This window comes from Peromyscus californicus, unplaced genomic scaffold, assembly GCF_007827085.1.
Source record: "Peromyscus californicus insignis strain IS unplaced genomic scaffold, ASM782708v3 Scaffold_8__1_contigs__length_139910024, whole genome shotgun sequence".
In the NCBI taxonomy this organism is placed as follows: domain Eukaryota; kingdom Metazoa; phylum Chordata; class Mammalia; order Rodentia; family Cricetidae; genus Peromyscus; species Peromyscus californicus.
Window position 1 is genome coordinate 30,914,519 of NW_026294606.1, and position 19,115 is coordinate 30,933,633.

Genomic DNA, 19,115 nt, shown 5'->3' on the forward strand with positions numbered 1-19,115 from the left:
GTGTCAATCTTGTTAATTTTTTTGAAGAGTCTACTGTTTCCTTGATTCTTTGTATTTTTTGTTTTTGTTTGTTTCTATTTCATTAATTTTAGCCCCATATCTGATTATCTCTTCCCATGCTGTTTTGGGATACTGAAGCCGGCAACACCACACAGAAATGCAATTTCAAATCACAGAAAAAACCCTCTAATGAGACAGACAAACAGTTATAAAGGTGGGATGCTAGAAAGCCCTTTATTTCAAAATTGTCATTGCACTTATGGATAAGGTCACTTGGGTCACAGGCAAACCATGGAGAGTAGATAAAAGGCAGACACAGGAACACCTTTTCCTCAGGGAGAGGAGAACCGGCCACAGAACAGAATGCCATTGGTCTTAACATGCTGAATGAAGAAAAGGAAGGGGTGGTCGGCACAGAAGCGAGGGGTGAACCTCAGGCACTTCCTCTTCATCATGGCAGCTGTAGCAGCAGCAGCCTCTGTGCCCTCCTCATTGACCTCCACAAAGGACTTATGCACAACCTTGGACAGGAACAAGTCTTCCTTAGAAGATATTCCAGAAAAGTCTGCCCTGTTGTCAAAGGCATCAGTCATGCCCAGCTTGCACAGGAATTCCTTCATGTCATAATTCTCTTCCAGTTTAAACCGTGGAAGGAAAACCTTCACCTCTTCTTTAACCATCTTGTCCAGCCTTGTCCACTCCATGAATTTCTCATAAGTTATTTCTTTTTCCACCTAGAAGAGAGTTGAAGACTTCAGGACAGTGTTGTCACAGGGCACTTGATTTGATGGGGAGGTTCTACACTGCATGGGGAAGTGCAGTTGTAAGTTAATATAGTAGCTGGGAGGGGTGAGTACAGCTCAGTGGTGAGTGTGTGTCAAGCAGGCTCCAGGCCCTGGGTTCCACTCCAGCATCACAAATGAATAAAATATAAAAACATGATCATGGGAGCCTAGGAGAGCTGCCCCAGCAGAAACGCAAATGCCACTCAATTTTTCTCTCATAGCCCCATTAAGGCCCCACACTCCTTACTGTGCTCAGTTCAACGTGCTCATCTGGAAGCATGATGATCATGTTCAGCTCATTGCCAGCATAGGGAAGCAACAGAATCTTGGTGAATCTCTCTCCAATATAGGTCATGTTGACGGTAAACTTCTTAAACATCATTTGCACAGGTTTCTCCTCATTCTGTGAAGGACAGATAAATATTAAATTGAAAGGAGACACAAGTGAAACATTGGGCAGATTCAATCAAGGAAGCCAGTCACTGCAATGAGGAATACTTGGCTTTTTTTTATTATATTGTATATGTATGAGTATTTGGCCTGAATGTATGTATGTGTACCACATGATTATGTGCATTTATTATCTGCATATTTCAAAAAAGGGTGTCAAATTCCTCTGTAACTGGAGTTATGGATGGTTATGAGACACCAGTGTGTGCTGGATTAGAACTCTGCTCTTCTTCAAGAACATTTTTTTTCTAATTATTGAGCCATCTCTCCAGTCTTAGGAGCATTTTCTTCAATTGACTTCTAGAACACTTCATCAGCCTCTCAAATACTTGTTTAGACCTTACATGCCCCAAGAGGCCCCTTTTCAAGGCCTGGTCCTCAGGAGTGCTAGATTGGGAGGAGGTGGAATCCTGCTTGTTTGAGACAGAGTCTCACTATGCAGCTCTAGTTGGCCTCAAACTTCTACACAGACCAGGCTGGCCTTGAATGCACAGAGAGCTACCTACCTGTTTCTGTCTCCCAAGTGTTGTGAGTAAAGGTGTGTGTCACCATGCCTGGCAAGGGAACAGAATCTCTAAATGGTGGGGGACAGAGGGAGGTGTGTGTGTCATTGGGATGTGTCCTTGAAAGGGATTGTGGAATCCTGAACTTTTCCTTTCTTTCACTTCCTGGTCTTGAGATGAACCATTTTACTCCAGTACCTGCTCCTAGGATGCCACTCCAGTGGCATACCCTCAAAACAGGCCCCAAAACAATGGGTTCATGTCATCACAGACTTAAACCTCTAACACTGAGCCAAATAAACCCTTTCTCTTATTAAGTTGACTGTCTCCACACTTTAGTGTCAGAAAAACTGACTGACCCAATCGGCAAACACCTGTGATGTCCTGGGCCAACAATTCTTTTCTACTGGGGGTCTCATTTATTCTCATAACTTTGAACATATCCCAAATTCACTGTTCTAGCCTGGACTCCTCCCTCTCTGAAATAATATATTTTATAGTCGATTTGACTCCTGCACTTTAATATTCCTTTGTGTAGCTGCTCTGCCAACAATTCTTACATGCCCTCCTTTCACTTGCCAAAACCAATCTGTGTCCTTGACTTCTGTCACTTTCTCACACCCTGCATTTGACTCATTACCAAACTGTGCTGTCTGTCCCTTTGAAATATAGCCCAAATCTGACTTTATTTTTAAGCCTTCACCTCAATCAGTACAGCCCTGGGGTACAGTGATGACCTCCTTGTCACTGACCTCAGCACAGCAGCCAGAGTTCCCAGCACAGTGTAAGTCAGACCACACCACTGTGGCTGTACACCTTTGTGTGGTACCACTCTAGCAGGAACAAAAGTTGAAGTCCTTAAAACACCCTGGTATAGAAAAGAGCCCGCCCTGCTTCCTGTTCTGCTCCACTCTATCTTCTTTGATCCTATAGTCATAGGACTGTTTGTAGGGTTATTGTTAACTAGATTAAGTCCCTTTCAGCCCAACAAACTAGTCCTCAGACCTGGACCATTCCTCTTATGCTGGTGTCTGCTCACATACTATCTCCCAGTGAAGGTTTCCTCAGCAGCTCTCCTCTGCAACCGCACTCAAGTACAGCATCCTGCCACCTCCATTGTATGTCTCTGAAGCCCTCCCACCGACCACTGTGGTCTTACAATTATCTTATCTCCAATTTCTCTCCTCTAGGAAAACAAAGCTTCATGAGGGCAGACACACTCAACCAGTTAATGTCTGGTGCACAGTAGGCTCTTATGTAACATTTGGAGACCATATTAGTGGCAAATTAGTGAGCAGGAATACTGCTCGTAATATAAATACAAATCCATATCAACAGAAAATCTTGTGGTTTGGAGGCGTGACAATATATAAGGATTACAGTCAACATCGGATGAAGCCACAGACCAGTCTGTGTTGAGTGCAGAGACAAGGAAGCAAGACAATGCCTCTTGGCCCTGCACTTAGCAGGGGCCACAGTAAGTAGTTCCACTTATATAATAAATGGGAAAGGTCTCAGAAGGAGGCTTCTTGTTCTCAGTCCTATGCCCTTCCCCATGGACTGCTGGGTCAAAGCCTTGGTGTGAGCATGAGGAAAAGACTTCGTGCTAAGGGTGGTAGAGCAGGAAAGCAGAGTCAGCTCCCAAGAGCATCACCCCATGCAGGAAGCTCCAGGTTTCACCCATTTCCTGCCCTCCTGGTGCGTGATGAACTTGTATGAGTTCAACTATAGTCATCTAGGGTTTCTGTTGCTTGCAGTTGAAGGAAGTCATAATGGACACTTTGTCAACAACTGATTTCAAAGACAGAAATACTTTAATCAGGAGTAAAGAGAACACTTTATTTAATAATAAATCTTGAAATAAAATGTGTTTCCTAGGAAATAGAGGTTCAAATTAAAGTTTGCCTGGGATTTCTAAGGAATGGTTAATGATCCAGAATGTGATGCAATTAATTTGTTTTTTCAGGCAAGGAGTATGAGAGATAGATAGATAGATAGATAGATAGATAGATAGATAGATAGATAGACTGACTAGATATGGTTATAAGAAAACACTGGGCCACCAGCAAATAACATGCTCCAACCTCAAAGAGGTTGAATCCTTTGTGTGCTTGTCTATAAGCAAAAATCTGTGCTTAGCCCATCAAACCAAGACGAATTTCACACACTGCTTCATTGTTTACTGAGCACCGGCCATTAGCCAGGCACTCAGAAGCCAGCTGTCTGCCCTCTGCTCTTTTGCCAGCAGGGGGAGAAAGGTTCTTTTCCCACTGTATTGTTTTGTGGCAACCAGCTGGACTTGTGGTCCTCTTGAAGGAAGGAGAAGATATAAGACATTGCTTCTAGAAAGACACACTGAAAAGAAAGGAATGCGCACCACTGAGGGGAATCACGAGAATGGGCTGCATTCAGGGCCACAAAGAGCCTCAGACACCACAGCTGGAGTTTAGACTTCCATATCTCCAAAGTTATATGGCAGACTGTTTAAAATACACTGCAGAGCTCTGCCATCAGGTCTGACTTCAACAGCTGTCAGTGAGAGAAGCAAGGCCCGGCCTGAACCCATGTAGACTGCGGCCACCATTGGCAACATGCAAAAGGAAAGGGAAGAGAAAGGCCTCCAAGCTGAGAGAGCAGTCCTGGCTGCTGAGCTGCCCAGAGACATGAGAGGCACCGGCTATGTGAAGCAGTTGTAGACCAGTAAAACAGCCTCCTTGTGTTTCAGAAGCCAGTGTGAACAGGGGACCTCACCCAGGAGTTGCCTCTGCTACAGCACTGTGTTTACCTTGGTGATTTTGAAAGGCATCTCCCTGGTGTCCTCTTTGTCAAACTGATTCTCCCAGTTTCCTTTGAAGTAGATGGCATTCACAAGGACCAGCAGAGTGTCTGAATCCAGTGTACCTGGAGACAGCAACTCTCTGATTTTATCTGAAAGAATGAATTTTTTTTTTAAAAAAAAGGAATTAAAAGACATGGTGGTTGGCTGAGAATGGCTTCCCTAGACTCATATATTTGAATGGTTGGATCCCAGTTAATGGAACTGTTTGGAAAGGATTAGTATATGGTGATATTTTATTTGTATTAAAATGTTATTTGTATGTTAATAAATAAAGTTGCCTGGGGGTCAGAGCTATTAGCAAGCCATAGGAAAGCAGGGCAGTGGTGGTGTACTCTTGTAATCCCAGCACTTGGTAGGCAGAGCTGGGTAAGTCTCTGTGTGTTCAGGGATACAGCCATTTTTGGATACACATGCCTTTAATCAATACCAATCATGGAAAACGTGGAGGCCTATACAGACAGGCCGTGAGGAGGCGGTCATGTGGTTGGGTTTACAACCAATGAGAAGGCAGAACAGGAACTCTATATAAAGACTTTAACACAGGGGTAGCTCTGGTTCGGAGAGGTAGGACCACCGCAGGAGGAAGGGTAAGGTTTTAGCTCTTAGCTCTGACCTCTTGGCTTTCTTCTTTGCATTGGTTCTGTGTTTCTTATTTAATAAAAAGGTTGGTTATATCTACATTAGTAAGTATGGCTTTGTTGAGGAAGTGTGTCCTTGGGGTTGATCTTTGAGATTTAAAAAGCCTGCTGCCTGTGGATCAGCTACTACTCCAGCACCATGCCTGTCTGTTTCCTGCCATGATGATCATGAACTAACCCTTCTAAAACCATAAGCAAGCTAATTTGATGCTTTCTTTTATAAGAGTTGCCTTTGGCATAGTGTCCCTTCACAGCAATAGAACAATAACAAAGACAAGACCCAGTTGGCTAACCGAGTTGGCTGATACATGCAAAGGGCTGACAGGCAAAGAGCACCACCTCCTGCTCTGGTCAGGAGCATGGATAAGAGATTTCACTTTTTCTCAAAATAAAAGGACATTTGTCCTTAAGGCAACAACCCTGACATCAACATGAACACACACCTTCTTTGTTTTTTACGATTTATTTTAAGCTAATGTTTTATGTTGTGTGTGTGTGTGTGTGTTTGTGTCCACATGTGTGCAGAAGTCCACAGAGGCCCCAAGTGTTAGATCTCCTGGAATTGAAATGATAGGATGCTGGTGTGGGTGCTGAGAACCAATTCAGCTCCTCTGCAAAAGCAGTTTGTGCTCTTAAATGCTGAGCCAGCTCTCCAGCACTAAAGCCAAACTCTTTCAAAGTTTTAGTGAGAAGAAAAATAAGCCCCAAAGGTTCTGGTACAAAAAACTTCACTGTTCAAATAAACACATAAAATATATGAGTTGGTGCTAAACATGCAGTTGGAATTTAAAAGCATCACTTGAGCCGGAAAGAGACAATTGGTGCCTACAACTTTAAGAAAGGAACTTTAGGTTGTTTTTAAATAGACCAATTACAAATTCAAATTTAAAAGTACTTGAAGTGATAGATATATTTATCTTAATCTGAACATTAGGGAATGCACAGTGAAAATTATATGGAACGTTGTCAATATGTATATTTATGCATCAGCTTAAAAATAAATTGGAAGTAGAATAGCAGTAATAAAATGGATCTTATAAGTATAAAGCAATCTACAATCACAGGTTAATGGGGGTTGGGCCCAACACCTACAGCCTGCCTAGCTAACTAGAGTTTAGGAGCATCACCCCAAGAGAGGAAAGAGCTACAGACCTAGAAGGAAAGCATTCTGGACTCTTTGGGCACCAAGGATGGGAGAGACAGCAGCAGGTTGGTTGGTTATTGAATAGGTGTATCAAATACTGGGAGACACCACAGACAGCTGGGAAAAGCCAGATGTAGTGACACACCATTTAATCCCACCACTGGGAGCCAACACAATCTATGTAACAGGATATAAGTCAGCCAGGGCTACAGAGCCACTGTCTTTAAAGGAGAAATGGGAACAGGAAAAGGTCTGCAAAGCGTCAGAAACGGACAATATTTTAGAGACAGCTTTGTAAAGTTTCACTTATTCAGCGCAGTCTCCTAAGCTGCTGATGGTGATCTTCCTGCCTGACTGTGTGGCTTGAGGGAAAAACGCCAACAGTTGCAGATTTCTGAACAGTCAGTAGCTGAAACTTCATTCCAACTCCAATGCACGATGAACCTGAAGAGCGTACGACAGCAGCTCCCGTCTGGCTTCACACCACCTCACTCTGGCCTTGATCCTGAACATACATGAGCACTTCGTACTGTGCATGCCATGGTGTTATCCTATAAAATGCAATGCCAACCAACACTGCAGCGTCTGTGATCTACATTCAAAGATTTCTGCTCTTGAGAGACAGAATATCGTCATTGTGAATAATAGACTTTCATTTATTTTCATGTTCTCATTCTCAGTGTGTAAGCATCAAATTATTACGTCTTTGGGGAGAGGAGGAGATGACTAAATGGATATAATTTCATATCGTATCCTCATCAGGTGGCTCACAACTGCCTGGAACTCCAGTTCCAGAGGATCTGGCACTCTCTGGCCTCTGCAAGCCCCTGCAGGCACAGGCTGCACATAAATGTATGCAGGCATGTACACATACATATAAGATTTTCTGTAAGTTTCAATTTATTGTATCTTCTTATTGTATTGTATTAGATATGCCTCTGCCTCACTAGTATGCAAGTTTGACTCCATCTTTAATTGTGACAAAATTGTAAGTATCCAACAAACTGTTTTAAAACATATCTCTGTAGATCTATTATATAAATGTATAACTGTTATATTCACTGTACAAAGTAATATAAAAATTTCCTAGGCAAAAAGGATTTGAGATGGGCAGTTTACGCGTTCTGATTTAGGGGCTGGGCAGATTGGTGCACACCTTTAATCCCAGCACTCAGGAGGCAGAGACAGGAAGATCCCCGAGTTCCAGGCCTACAGAGTAAGTTTCAGAAAGCCAGGGCTACATAGAGACATTTCAGCTTAAAAGAAAAAAAAAGTGTTCTGATTTCTGATTTAGGGCTAAAGATGCAGATCAATGTTAGAGAACTTTGCAAGTCCTTGATTTCGATCCCCAGGCATGTCAAAAAGAAGTCTTGATTTAAAGAACAAAGATCATTATTGTTGACATTTGAAGTGCTTGTGAATGCATTAATAATATGATTATTAACAATAGACTATAAAGCCAGGCATGGTGGTGCACACCTTTAATCCTAGCACTTGAGAGGCAGAGGCAGGTAGATCTCTGAATTTGAGGCTGGCTTGGTCTACATGGGGAGTTTCAGGACAGCCAAGGCTACATAGTGACACCCTGTCTCAAAAGAAAACAACAAAAACAGAAATAAAAATAAAAAGACTATACACAGACAGATGGCCTGACAAGTAAAAATGCTCGCTAACAACTGAAGAACTGAGTAGAATCCCTAGGACCCAGTGGTAGAGAGAAAACCAACTCCTGTGAGTTGTCCTGAGTGCAGGTGTGCACAGATAGACACAAACACACAATAAACAAACCAACAAATGTACCATTTTTTTTTAAGTAGGCTAACTGCTTAACAGGGACTGGGGTTTAGCTCAGGGGTGAGGTCCTGCTCAGCATGTTCAGGCCCTGGGTTCAAACCCCAGCTCTGAAAACAAACAAACACAACAGATGGACTCTGTGTTCACCTTCTGTCTTTTTGGCCACCCAGGTGTTGATGTGCTGTCGGGACTGCTCTGTATCTCCCTGAAAGTCCAGCTCTTCCAACTCTGCTTCATAGAACTTGCGGCAGGAATCTTTAAAAGACTGAGACAGAGCAACATAATTACACAGCCACGGAAGTGATTAGCACCAACAGCCTCCTTCCTCTATGCACAAAACCAATAAATCAAAATGTAATGGTGTACAGATGGGTTTTGCAAACAAATATACGGAAAGAGTGTAAAATCCAGCCCTCCTGTGTCCAGATCCCTTTAGTTTATTAATAAGGTAATTGGTGGTTGGTCTGAGTACTACTGAAAATCACAGTGAGCAGCTGGATCCTAGAGGTAGTAGCTGAGGCTCGGGAGGTAATGGGGAAGACCCCCAGATGCAGTACTATCCTGCTGTCACTCTAGTAGCCCACCACATGGGCAGAGTGAGGCTTAACCCCACAAGGGCTATGACACCTCTGCACTGCACAGGATGGACCTTCTACCACAGTTTTCCACGCTAACAGAAATACAAATGTGCACCATTCAAAATGTGTCACCTACAGCCCCAGAACACCAGGGAATGGCCGTGGAAGCTAAGAAACTGAGTATTTCATTTTCATTTATTTTACTTCATGATGTGGAATTTGAAAAGCTATGTGTCCATGGTCACCATCTCAGGCAGCTCAGTTTCAGGGAGTGAGCAGTTCACAAAAACACAGTCCATGCTGGAGTGGGGTTCGGTGGTGCAGCACAGAAGTGGAGGACCAGCCTGGCATGCATAAGGCCTTAAAGGAACTGATCACCAGCACCACAAGACAAACCAAAGTTCAAGCCATTTGCTGATAAATTCTGTAAAATGTCAATGACTTTAATGACCACCCACATCTGCCTTGTTACAACAAAAAACATAAATGAGCTAAAACTCCCATTATGTTGACAGTGTATATGGAATGGTTTCTCAATATTTCTATGAAATAGCTCATCTCGTGGTATGTATTTAATTCCTCTTTGAGAGAACTGTTTTTATTTTTCATTTGCATATTTATGTGTGTGTGGCAAATATATGTACATATATGTGTGGTGATATTGTGTTCCTCAAAATATTGTGCACTCTAATAAACTTATCTGGAGTCAGAGAACAGAACAGCCACTAGATATAGAGGCCAGAAAATGGTGGCACACATGCTTTTAATCCTATCACTGCAAGGCAGACAGATCTCTGTGAGTTTAAAGCCACACTGGAAACAGCCCCAGGCATGGTGACTCACACCTTTAATCCCACAAAGTGAGCCTTTAATCCCAGGAAGTGGTGGCAGAAAGCAGAAAGGTATTCAAGGCCTGAGATCCAGGGACTAGAGCTGGTTAAGCTTTTCAGCTCTTAGTTCAGTTCAGCTGAGATCCAGGTGGATGAGGACTCAGAAGCTTCCAGTCTGAGGAAACAGGATCAGCTGAGGAACTGGCCAGTTGAGGTGGCTGTGACTTGTTCTGCTTCTCTGATTTTCCAGTATTCACCCCAATACCTGGCTTCCAGGTTTGTTTTTATTTATAAGAACTTTTAAGATTCATGCTACACATATGTGTGTAGATATATACACATGTATGTACAAGTGTATATGAAGTCTATGTTAATGCTAGAAAGTGACTTGAAGTATATTTCTTAAGAGTTCTGCACCTTATTTTTTGAGACAGCTCTCACTGAACCTCGAGCTCATCAACAAAGCTGGGCAGGCTGCCCAGTGCACTCCAGAAATCCACCCCTCTCTTTAGCCTTCAGTACTAAGTTTATAGACATGAAACTTCATGTTGGGTTTCTATGTGGGTGCTGGGGATCTGAACTTGGGTCTTCATGCTTTTATACCAGAATTATGATACAGGATTTCAGCACCACAGTCTGAGTATCAGCTGAGTGGTCTTAGCGGAGCCAATCTCTCTACACCTACTAAACCACTGTAAATCATGAGACAGATGAATATACCTCACAGGGTCATTGTTAGATCTGGATAGATTGTTTTATTACTTAAATTATTATTATATATTTTTATGTGGATGTGTATTATGCCTACATGTGTATCAGTGTACCGTGTGTGCCTGTGTTCTCAAGGGCCAGAGACGGACTTTTGATTCCGCAGAACTGTAGTTACCCATGGTTGTGAGCTGTCATGTGGGTGATAGTAATGGAATCTGATTCCATTCAAAGAGTTTTCAAGTTTCAGATTTTTTTTTTGTATTTAGTGATGTTCAACTTCAGCATGCTCAACAAAAACCGACAACAACAACAACAAAATTTCCAATCTCAAGATCAAAATTGAAAAGATTAAGATTGTGCAAGCCCCTGACAGGTAAGAAAATGAACACTCTGCTGATATCTCTGGCCATTTGGGAGAGCAATGGAGCAACACATATTACAACCTTAAGGCTTCATCTTCTTTTCACAAATGTATCTGCCAGCAATGCACACACATGGGCATAAATCGACATTCAGTAACTCACTGTTGGTAATGGCCCACACTGTTACCCACACACAATTGGTTCACCATGTCACTGTACATCTATACTCAGAACTATCAGATGATGGCTAATAACACTGAACAGTGCAGAACACACACATCACCCTGTATAAAAAGATCTTATTTCTGGAAAGAGGCAAAGGTAGAGAGTGGCTCTTGCTTAAATATTCTGTACAATAAGAATATGCTCACATGTGGTTCCAGAGTATGCAACCAAATACAAAATCACATTAGTGGGCAAGGGAGTAGGGTGAATCCTTAGCTTACCATCTCTGAGTACCACATGATACTTACTTCTAAAAGATCACAAGTCTTTTCTCCAAAGAGTTTATTAGCTGTTTTGAGCAAGTACTGTGTTCCGGTCTTGTTCACTTCGCTGAGAAGTGACTGGAAGCCCTGGTGGACATCTCCACCTCCACTGCCGCTGCATTTATCCAAAGAAAGCGCCTGAAATCAAAACATTAAAACACAACTTCAGCAAGCCCAGCTATACTAAATGAGTCAACACTCAACTCATCCTCAAAATCTTATACATCCTTGCTGCCACTCAAAGAGCCACCCAATTAAAGATGAAAATACCTTGACTGCTCCCTCTCTAGGGCTCTGCCCTGTTCCCTGTCAGCACTGAGAAGAAATGGCCCTTCACAAGCCCAGCTCTTCATGTTCACTAATTGTGCTCTGGCCTCAAGCATGGCTACCAAGCAGACCTGCCATGACTCCAGTGCAGCCAGTTCTGACCTCAGACCATGCGGTCTCTTCCCTGCACTTGGGTCTGGATGGCTCCATCGTTGTCTGCTCAACAGAATGGAGGAGAGTAACCCTGTTCCAGCCTGGGCTTTAAAAGGCCTGGGTGCTGCTACATTTGTTTTCTTTGTTCCAAGCCATCATGGTGGTAGGAAATCCAAGCCATCCTCCAGGAGGCCACATGGAAAATCCTGGAGTAACTGCCACTACATAAACTGTGGGTGGCCAACTGGGAGACCTGCAGCTCCTACACTTCATTCCAGGGTACTCTTGAGGAGTGAGGGATAAGAGATTTAGATAGAAGGATAGAGGCGAGAGAAAGACATAGCAACACAGGATAGCCTCAGGAAGGCCTGGATCCTTATCCACTGGCTCCTCTTGCCTGTTCTAAAGGGTATTTATAGGAATGCCAAGGGGCGGAGCAATGACCTCCCCCTAGCTCAACCAAGTGTAGACCCTTCTAATCACCTAGAAACGATGCACATGGTGAAGTAATCCTCTAATTCAGCTTCTCTGGGTAAAGCAAGCTCAGATCTCACTAGGAAACCCTGTAGCCCTCACAATAAAGCTGCTTGAAAGAGATGCAAGACCCCAGCCAACAGTGAATACCTAGATGCCAGACTTCAGCTACAGTTCTGCACATCTTTCAAGCCTTTGAAAAATCTACACAAATGACTTCAGCTGCTTCCATAAGAAACAGATGAACTGCCTATCACTAGTTGTAACAGCTTAGAACTGAGAGAGAGAGAGAGAGAGAGAGAGAGAGAGAGAGAGAGAGAGAGAGAGAGAGTTTAAATTGAAGGCAAGCCTCTATGGCCTAACTCCCTTCAAACAGGAGGCAGGCTGAGACAGCAACAAACACAGTATGTCTTGTAAAAATGGAAAGAAGCTGCCAAGACTTAACCAGAATGCAAAGTCATTGCCCAAGTTAGTGTCCCCTCTTACACTGGGACATTCTGTCTCTGCAGTTCATACACCTCTGTAGCTAAAGCACTATGTCTAAGACGAGCCCTAATGTATTTGTACCTGGTCTTCCAGCCAAGGCTGAAACCATTCCAGTGTTCCTTACCGGTGAAAAAGCTGAGATTCTTTAAGGGACCCTGGTATCATCCCTTCGGTTGTCGGTTGTTTTTTTTTGTTTTTGTTTTTGTTTTTTTTTTTTGGCAGGGGGTGGAGGGGTAGTTTCAAGACAGGGTTTCTCTGTGTTGCTTTGCACCTTTCTTGGACCTCATTCTGTAGCCCAGGCAGGCCTCGAACTCACAGAGATCCTCCTGCCTCTGCCTCCTGTGTGCTGGGATTAAAGGTGTGGGCCACTACCACCCAGCCCCTTAGGTGTTTTTACTCTCACATACACACTGTGAGCACCAATGAGTCAGTGACAGGATCCTAACAGATAGAGTGCATCCTTCCTCTCAACTCTCCAACCATACCCCTCTGTCATTTCATTCCCATTTTTTCCTCCAGATGGATTAGTTTTTGAGACTGAGAACGTGGAGGACCAGCTCAACTGACAGTCCATGGTATTAATCTGGTGGGAAATGGTGCTGGTTACCTGAATCATCTGGCTTGCAGTGTTTCCCTTTGCCCCCATGAAGACCATGGCCAGGGCCGAGGAGATGCTCATGGGTGAGAAAAATACATTTTTTGAGCTGTCTTCACCCAGTATTTTCAAAAGGTTTAAGGCAAAGGTGCCATTTGCTTCCTGCAGAGGATCCATGATTGCAAGCCTGGAACGAGGGATTGAATCAGTATCACATGAATACAGGCTGATATGTAGGCCGGGTCTTCACTCTTATTCACACAGTGATGCTGTGCCTCAGTGAACACAGGGAAAACACAGCCTGGAAAGTAAAGGTCACGTGCAGAAAGTGATACAGCCCTGCTGGGGTAACTCAGGCCAGCACCTTGTCTTCCTCATGTGCAGAAATCAGTACACGGGGAACCAGAAGGAAATGGCTCAGAGGACAAGAGGCAGGTAAGGACCCACCAGCCAGGAAGTCCATGAGTGCATCAGTGCAGGCTGGAAGCAGGCAACTGCAGAAACAGGGCCTGTCAGCTCTGACATCACCCCCATGCAGTTGTCAAATACCCTTCCCGAGTTAGACAGTACAACAGTTCTAAGATTTCCCATCAGCCCCCTCTGAGCAGGGGCTGGGAATTCACAGAGCGTGGGAAGTGGACATAACAGGCCACAGGGAAGGGAAAGGTGCCCAGTTGTAGTGATCTGAACAGAATACACAGCACAGCTTTACAGCTATAACTGTGGTCAGCTGGACAAAGAACCCAAAGACACCCAGTTCCCAAATCCTGGAACCTGGGGAAGATTCTTCACCCAGGAAGAGATTTTGCGGTAAGGATTATAGATCTTAAGATGAAATGTCTTGAATTATTCAAATGGTCACTAAATGTAATCACATACAATCTTATAGAAGAGGGGTGTTCATTGGAAGACAGGCAAGAAGAAATTAATTCAGAGAAGTGAGTTCTCTAGATCAAAGGACTGTGGCCAGCCATGATACCTGTAATCATAGCCCTGGGGAAGTTGTGGAAGAAAGCTATTTCAAGACTGGCTGAGATGCAAACAGAGAGGAAGAGGGGTTGGGGGGAATCAGAACCCTGAGATTTGAACTGAGAATAACAAAGGAATGCAAACTGGTTGTGACAGTGTAACAATCCAGGGCACAGCAGGGGGGCCACACAGAACCCCCAGAGACCAAGAAGTGTGCAGACACATCTGACCTTCTACCAGGCTTACTTTAGTGGTTTCCCAGGATAGAATTATCACAGGGAGCATCCTCTCCCTACAGAAACAGGACTAGGGCTGCCTTGTTCAAGGTCTCCCTGCCATCCCACTGTGGCTTAGCACCAGACACTCACTCCTGTTGTGGCCAAGCATGTGTCTAGCTAAAATAACTTTGGGTTTCAATCTCACATTCATGGGGATTTGCAAGACTCCATCCAAACACCAGGTTTCTTCCTTCCTTCCCTGGTATCTCTCTGCAGTATTATCACTTGAGTTTTCTTCTATATGAGCTGCAAATTGTAGCAAGTAATTTGTTCCTAATCGAATATTCTTCAGGCCTTTTGGACTACTGCACTTGACCTGGGAACTTTAATATTTAACATTCCTAGAAGGAGTGTAAATAGTGCTGAATTCTTTTGTGCCTTTTAAATCATCTTATTTGCCTCATTTAAATTTATTTATGGACTCAAGACTTTTTATTTAAAAAATCCAATTAACTGGTTTTTTTTTCTTCTTGGTGCACAAAACTGTCCTTATGTGGCTAGTGAGAATCTCTTTATATTGGTTACTTGACCCTGAGCTGTTGGTCTCAAACATCCTGGCTCCACAGCAATAAAAGAATACTGTCCTGAATTCACTCTTCCAGACCAAAGGCATAGTTGTTTCTTTCAGAAGAGTGTTTGTGAAGCACTAACTCTGAGGGCTTGAAGAAGAGACCGAATACTGGTGCCAATGTAAAATACAGCGGTTGGGCTGGAGAAATGGCTCAGTGGATAGAGGGCCTGCCATGCAAGTGTGAGGACTTCAGTTTGAAGCCTCAGCACCCATGTAAGACCAGTCAAGGTGGCACATACCTACAGTCCCAATCCTGTGAGATGGGAGGTGGAGACAGGAGAATGTCTAGAAGCTCATAGGCCAGAAGCCTAGCAAATGCAGAGGCAAACTATGAGACCCTATGTCAACAAGGTGAAAGGCATGGACCCATAGCTGAGGTTGACCTTCAACTTCCACAGGAAGGCAAGACATGTGTGTCTACACCAACACAACATAAGTGTGCATGCATGTGTGCATGCATGTGTGCATGTACACACATGCACAAACACACACACATACACACACACAAACACAAAATCCAACTGCTATGGTTGGGTACATCAGTTGACAAGATTGGATAGATGCTGTCTTTAAGGCCCCCATGGGCCGTACTTTAAATTAGATCATCATTGCAAGTTCTCATACATTCTACTCTTCTGAGACCCACTGGCACTTGGAGGCATTCATATCCACACTCACTACTCTTCTCTTTCATTACACAGGCGCTTCATACCAACTAGAGTGTATTGAACACATCAGTCACAAGATTTTTAGACCCTTGCTCTATGAATACTGTACAGTTCATACCTCTTCATATATATCATCTGTTCTAGGTCCAAACATATTGTTATGGTGATATTTTATTTGTGTTGAAATGTGGTTTTATTTGTATGTTAATAAAAAATAGCTCTGGGGGTCAGAGCTAATAGCAAGCCATAGCAGAAGCCAGGCGGTGGTGGCGCACACCTTTAATCCCGATCACATGACAGGCAGATCTCTGTGTGTTCAAAGACACCACCAGCATGGAGACACATGCCTTTAATCTCAATACCAACCATAGAGACCTAGAGGCCTATACAGACAGGCAGTGACAAGGAGGTCATGTGGTTGGGTTTATAACCAATGAGAAGGCAGAACAGAAAGTCAATAAAAAGACAGATACACAGGAAGTAGGTCTCTTGCTCAGGGGAAGGACGGCAGTGGCAGCAAAGGGTAAGAAGAAGGGTTTTAAGTCTCAGCTCTCAGCTACTGCTCCGACCTCTTGGGCTTTTAACCCTGCATTTGGTTCTGTGTTTCTTATTTAATAAGACCATTACATCTACATATTGTTTTGTTATGTATCCCCTTATTTTGATGCAGCGCATTGTCCAACTACTTTCTAGAAAGAATATAGCTACTCTGGTTTCTTCAGCATCTGAAAATTGATTATCCTTCCATGTTACAGAGTCTGGCAGGGTCTAAAAAAGGTTACATGTGACTTTACATCCATAACTTTCAGTTACGGTACTGCTTCTTGGCTACCAGTGTTGCTGTTCGAAGGCGTGATGATATATACTGATCCCAGATCCATCTACTACTGTCCCTTTCCAACCCCAGCTCTGAAAGCTTATGGACTTATTCTTATTTCTGATATTCAGAAATGCCCAAGTTTGTGTCCCTCCCTGAGCTCCACTCATGTGTTTTGCTGGACTCCTGGAGGATTCTTTCAAACTAGCAATTCAAGAAAATTTCCTCTTCACTCTGGAAACAGTTTTGAAGGTGCTGCTCATTTCTCACAGACTGACTCGGAAACAGTTTTGAAGGTGCTGCTCATTTCTCACAGACTGACTCTGTGCTCCCTTTCCGAATCACCTACTGGTCAGATGCTAAAACTCTTGAACTGACCTCCTCCAGGACTTTGCCAACACGTGTTGCTGTGATAAAATACTCTGACAAAAGCAACTTCAGTGAGCATTGACTTTGGCTCATTGATCCTCACACCTCCAGAGTTCAGGGGGGGACGAATGCTTGCATACTCAGCTAGCTTTCTACCTTTTATGCAGCCCAGAGAATGGTGCTGCCCACTTTTCTGGTTGGGTTTTAACCCTCAGTTAATCTAATCAGGATAGTCCCTCAAAGGCCTGGCCAAGACACTGACCTAGTCAAGATAGTACCTCGAAGTACTCCTAAGTGATTCCAGAACCTGTCAACTAGAAAGTTATCACCAGCCTTCTCCAAGTCCAGGCACATACAAAAACCAGCATTTGTATGGCACTTTGAGGCCAGTGGCTACAGAGATGGCTGATGAGAATGGAAGCTAAGTGATGGGGTCAAATATTTGTACCCTTTCACCAGCACAATGGCCCAGCACAGAGCTGAAAAGTCTGAAAACAGAAACTGGGAAACAGAGGGTTGGTGTTCCATGTGATCCTACAGCATATCCTTGCAGGCTCTTCCTGGCAGATACTGGGATGGTGGGGGACACAATTGCTGATTATTTTAATTCAATCTACTGCTTTTGGCCTGAGTTAGTTGTAACTCACTAAACTAATTTAAAGGTGCTTTGCCCAGGAAATGGCCTAATAGAATTTTAAGTACACTATTCCTGGATATCTAAAGGATATCAGTTGGTATCTGAAGATGCCAAAATCCTCAAGTGCTCAATTTACATATGTAAAATAACTTAATATTTGACCTAACCAATGTACATTACATGCTCCTGTGTACTTTAAATGGTCTGGAGATGAGTAAATACCCAACACAATGTAAGTGCTGGATAAATGGTCCCTGTTACCATACACTGTTACAATGTTTAGAAAACAGGAACAGAAAAAGGTCTATGTATGTCTATACAGCCTCAGGCTGGCTTCAAACTCTTATCCCCCTGCCTCAGCCTCCTAAGTGCTGGGATTACAGGTGTGTGGCCAACACATTTCAGTTCTCCTACCATGTTTTCTGTCAGATTTTGATTTCTCTTTGCTATTTCATGCTGACTTCGTATGAAATTCATGTGTGGGGATAGCGTGGGGAGACCTGCAGGTATAGGGAGCCAAATAAACATGGTATATTGAGCCAAGAGCAACCCAAATGCACCCTCTCTGTGTCAAGACACAAGTCGTAGTGGATACAATCACTCAGGGCAGCCATGAAACACTGGGACACTCCCATGTATACTGATAAGAGTGGGGTCATTCCATGTGCCCCAGGACTATGAAGTTAGTCCCTGATCACACATAGTTACCCAAGGTTCCTTGATACATCAGCTACCACACCCAAGTTGGAGGAAGGAAATAGCAGGCCCCAGAAAAATCCTAGCACAAGCCATTGCCTCCCAAGTGGGCCAAGAAATACTAAGTGCCAAACCCCACCCAGCTTTCCCTCACACCCAGCTTCCTGACACCACATGAATGTTAGATTCCCATACTTCTGATTCACAACTAATATAAGCAGTAAAGGAGGAAGAGCAGGCCTGTGGTTCGTGGCAGAGCCCTTGTTCAGCAGAGCAAGGCTCTGGGTCCATCAACAAAACAAGGAGGGAGGAAAAAACTAACTCACATGCCAATTTCATCTGGCACAGAAACCCTGTCAAAATTTTTCACAAGTCCTTCCTCCTAGCCGGACAGACATCAAATCTCACAACAATTCTTCTGGCGTGAGTTTAATGGGGAAAAGTTCAAAGATCTGGAATGGTTTCTCTTAAGTATCTGTTTGAAGGCCTCCCTGGATTTCCTGGAACTTCCCAGCACAACAAGGGCCGCGCCCCTGGTAGAGCCAAGCACACTGGACAGGAAAGAGGGACCAGAGTGCTCAGCCCTTGGCCTCTCTCCTAACCCCCACTCCCCACCCCAGATTCCAATGCCCATCCAGGTTGTCACCAGCCCGCGTCTCAGGGGTTTCAAGGATCACTCGTGACAGTGACCGAGGGACATGGGTGATCACCTGCACGTGGGACCCCAGCGCAGCAGCCAGGTTGGATCTGAGTCTCCCCCATCCCTAGCCAGCAGCCTCCTCTAATGAAGCTGGCTGATCTTGGAAGGATGCCATGTCAGCAGAGGGCCAGGACCACAAGGCTACTAAGCCAGCCTCTTCAAGGGTTGCTGAGGGCACTGCACAACAGAGGGAACCCTAGCTGGGACCACAGGATTCTAGCTGCATGCTACCCCTGCCCTTGTCCCCAGCACCCCTTCTCCCCAAAGCTCTGCATCCCCAGAGGGCCAGGACCACAAGGCTACTAAGCCAGCC

The 19,115-nt window shown here is 44.0% G+C and overlaps 1 protein-coding gene across 1 annotated transcript; it reads right to left on the reverse strand.

The window, feature by feature from the left end:
• Window positions 1-305: 305 nt before the first annotated feature.
• On the reverse strand, window positions 306-13,532 carry LOC128103640 (serpin B6-like). The gene is made up of 6 exons (XM_052728210.1): window positions 13,110-13,532; window positions 11,108-11,260; window positions 8,301-8,418; window positions 4,524-4,666; window positions 1,033-1,188; window positions 306-734 (listed from the first exon to the last, which is right to left on the reverse strand). Exons 1-6 carry the CDS (start codon window positions 13,272-13,274, stop codon window positions 333-335), a joined length of 1,137 nt encoding a protein of 378 aa, XP_052584170.1. The 5' UTR covers window positions 13,275-13,532; the 3' UTR covers window positions 306-332.
• Between the last annotated feature and the right edge of the window lie 5,583 nt (window positions 13,533-19,115).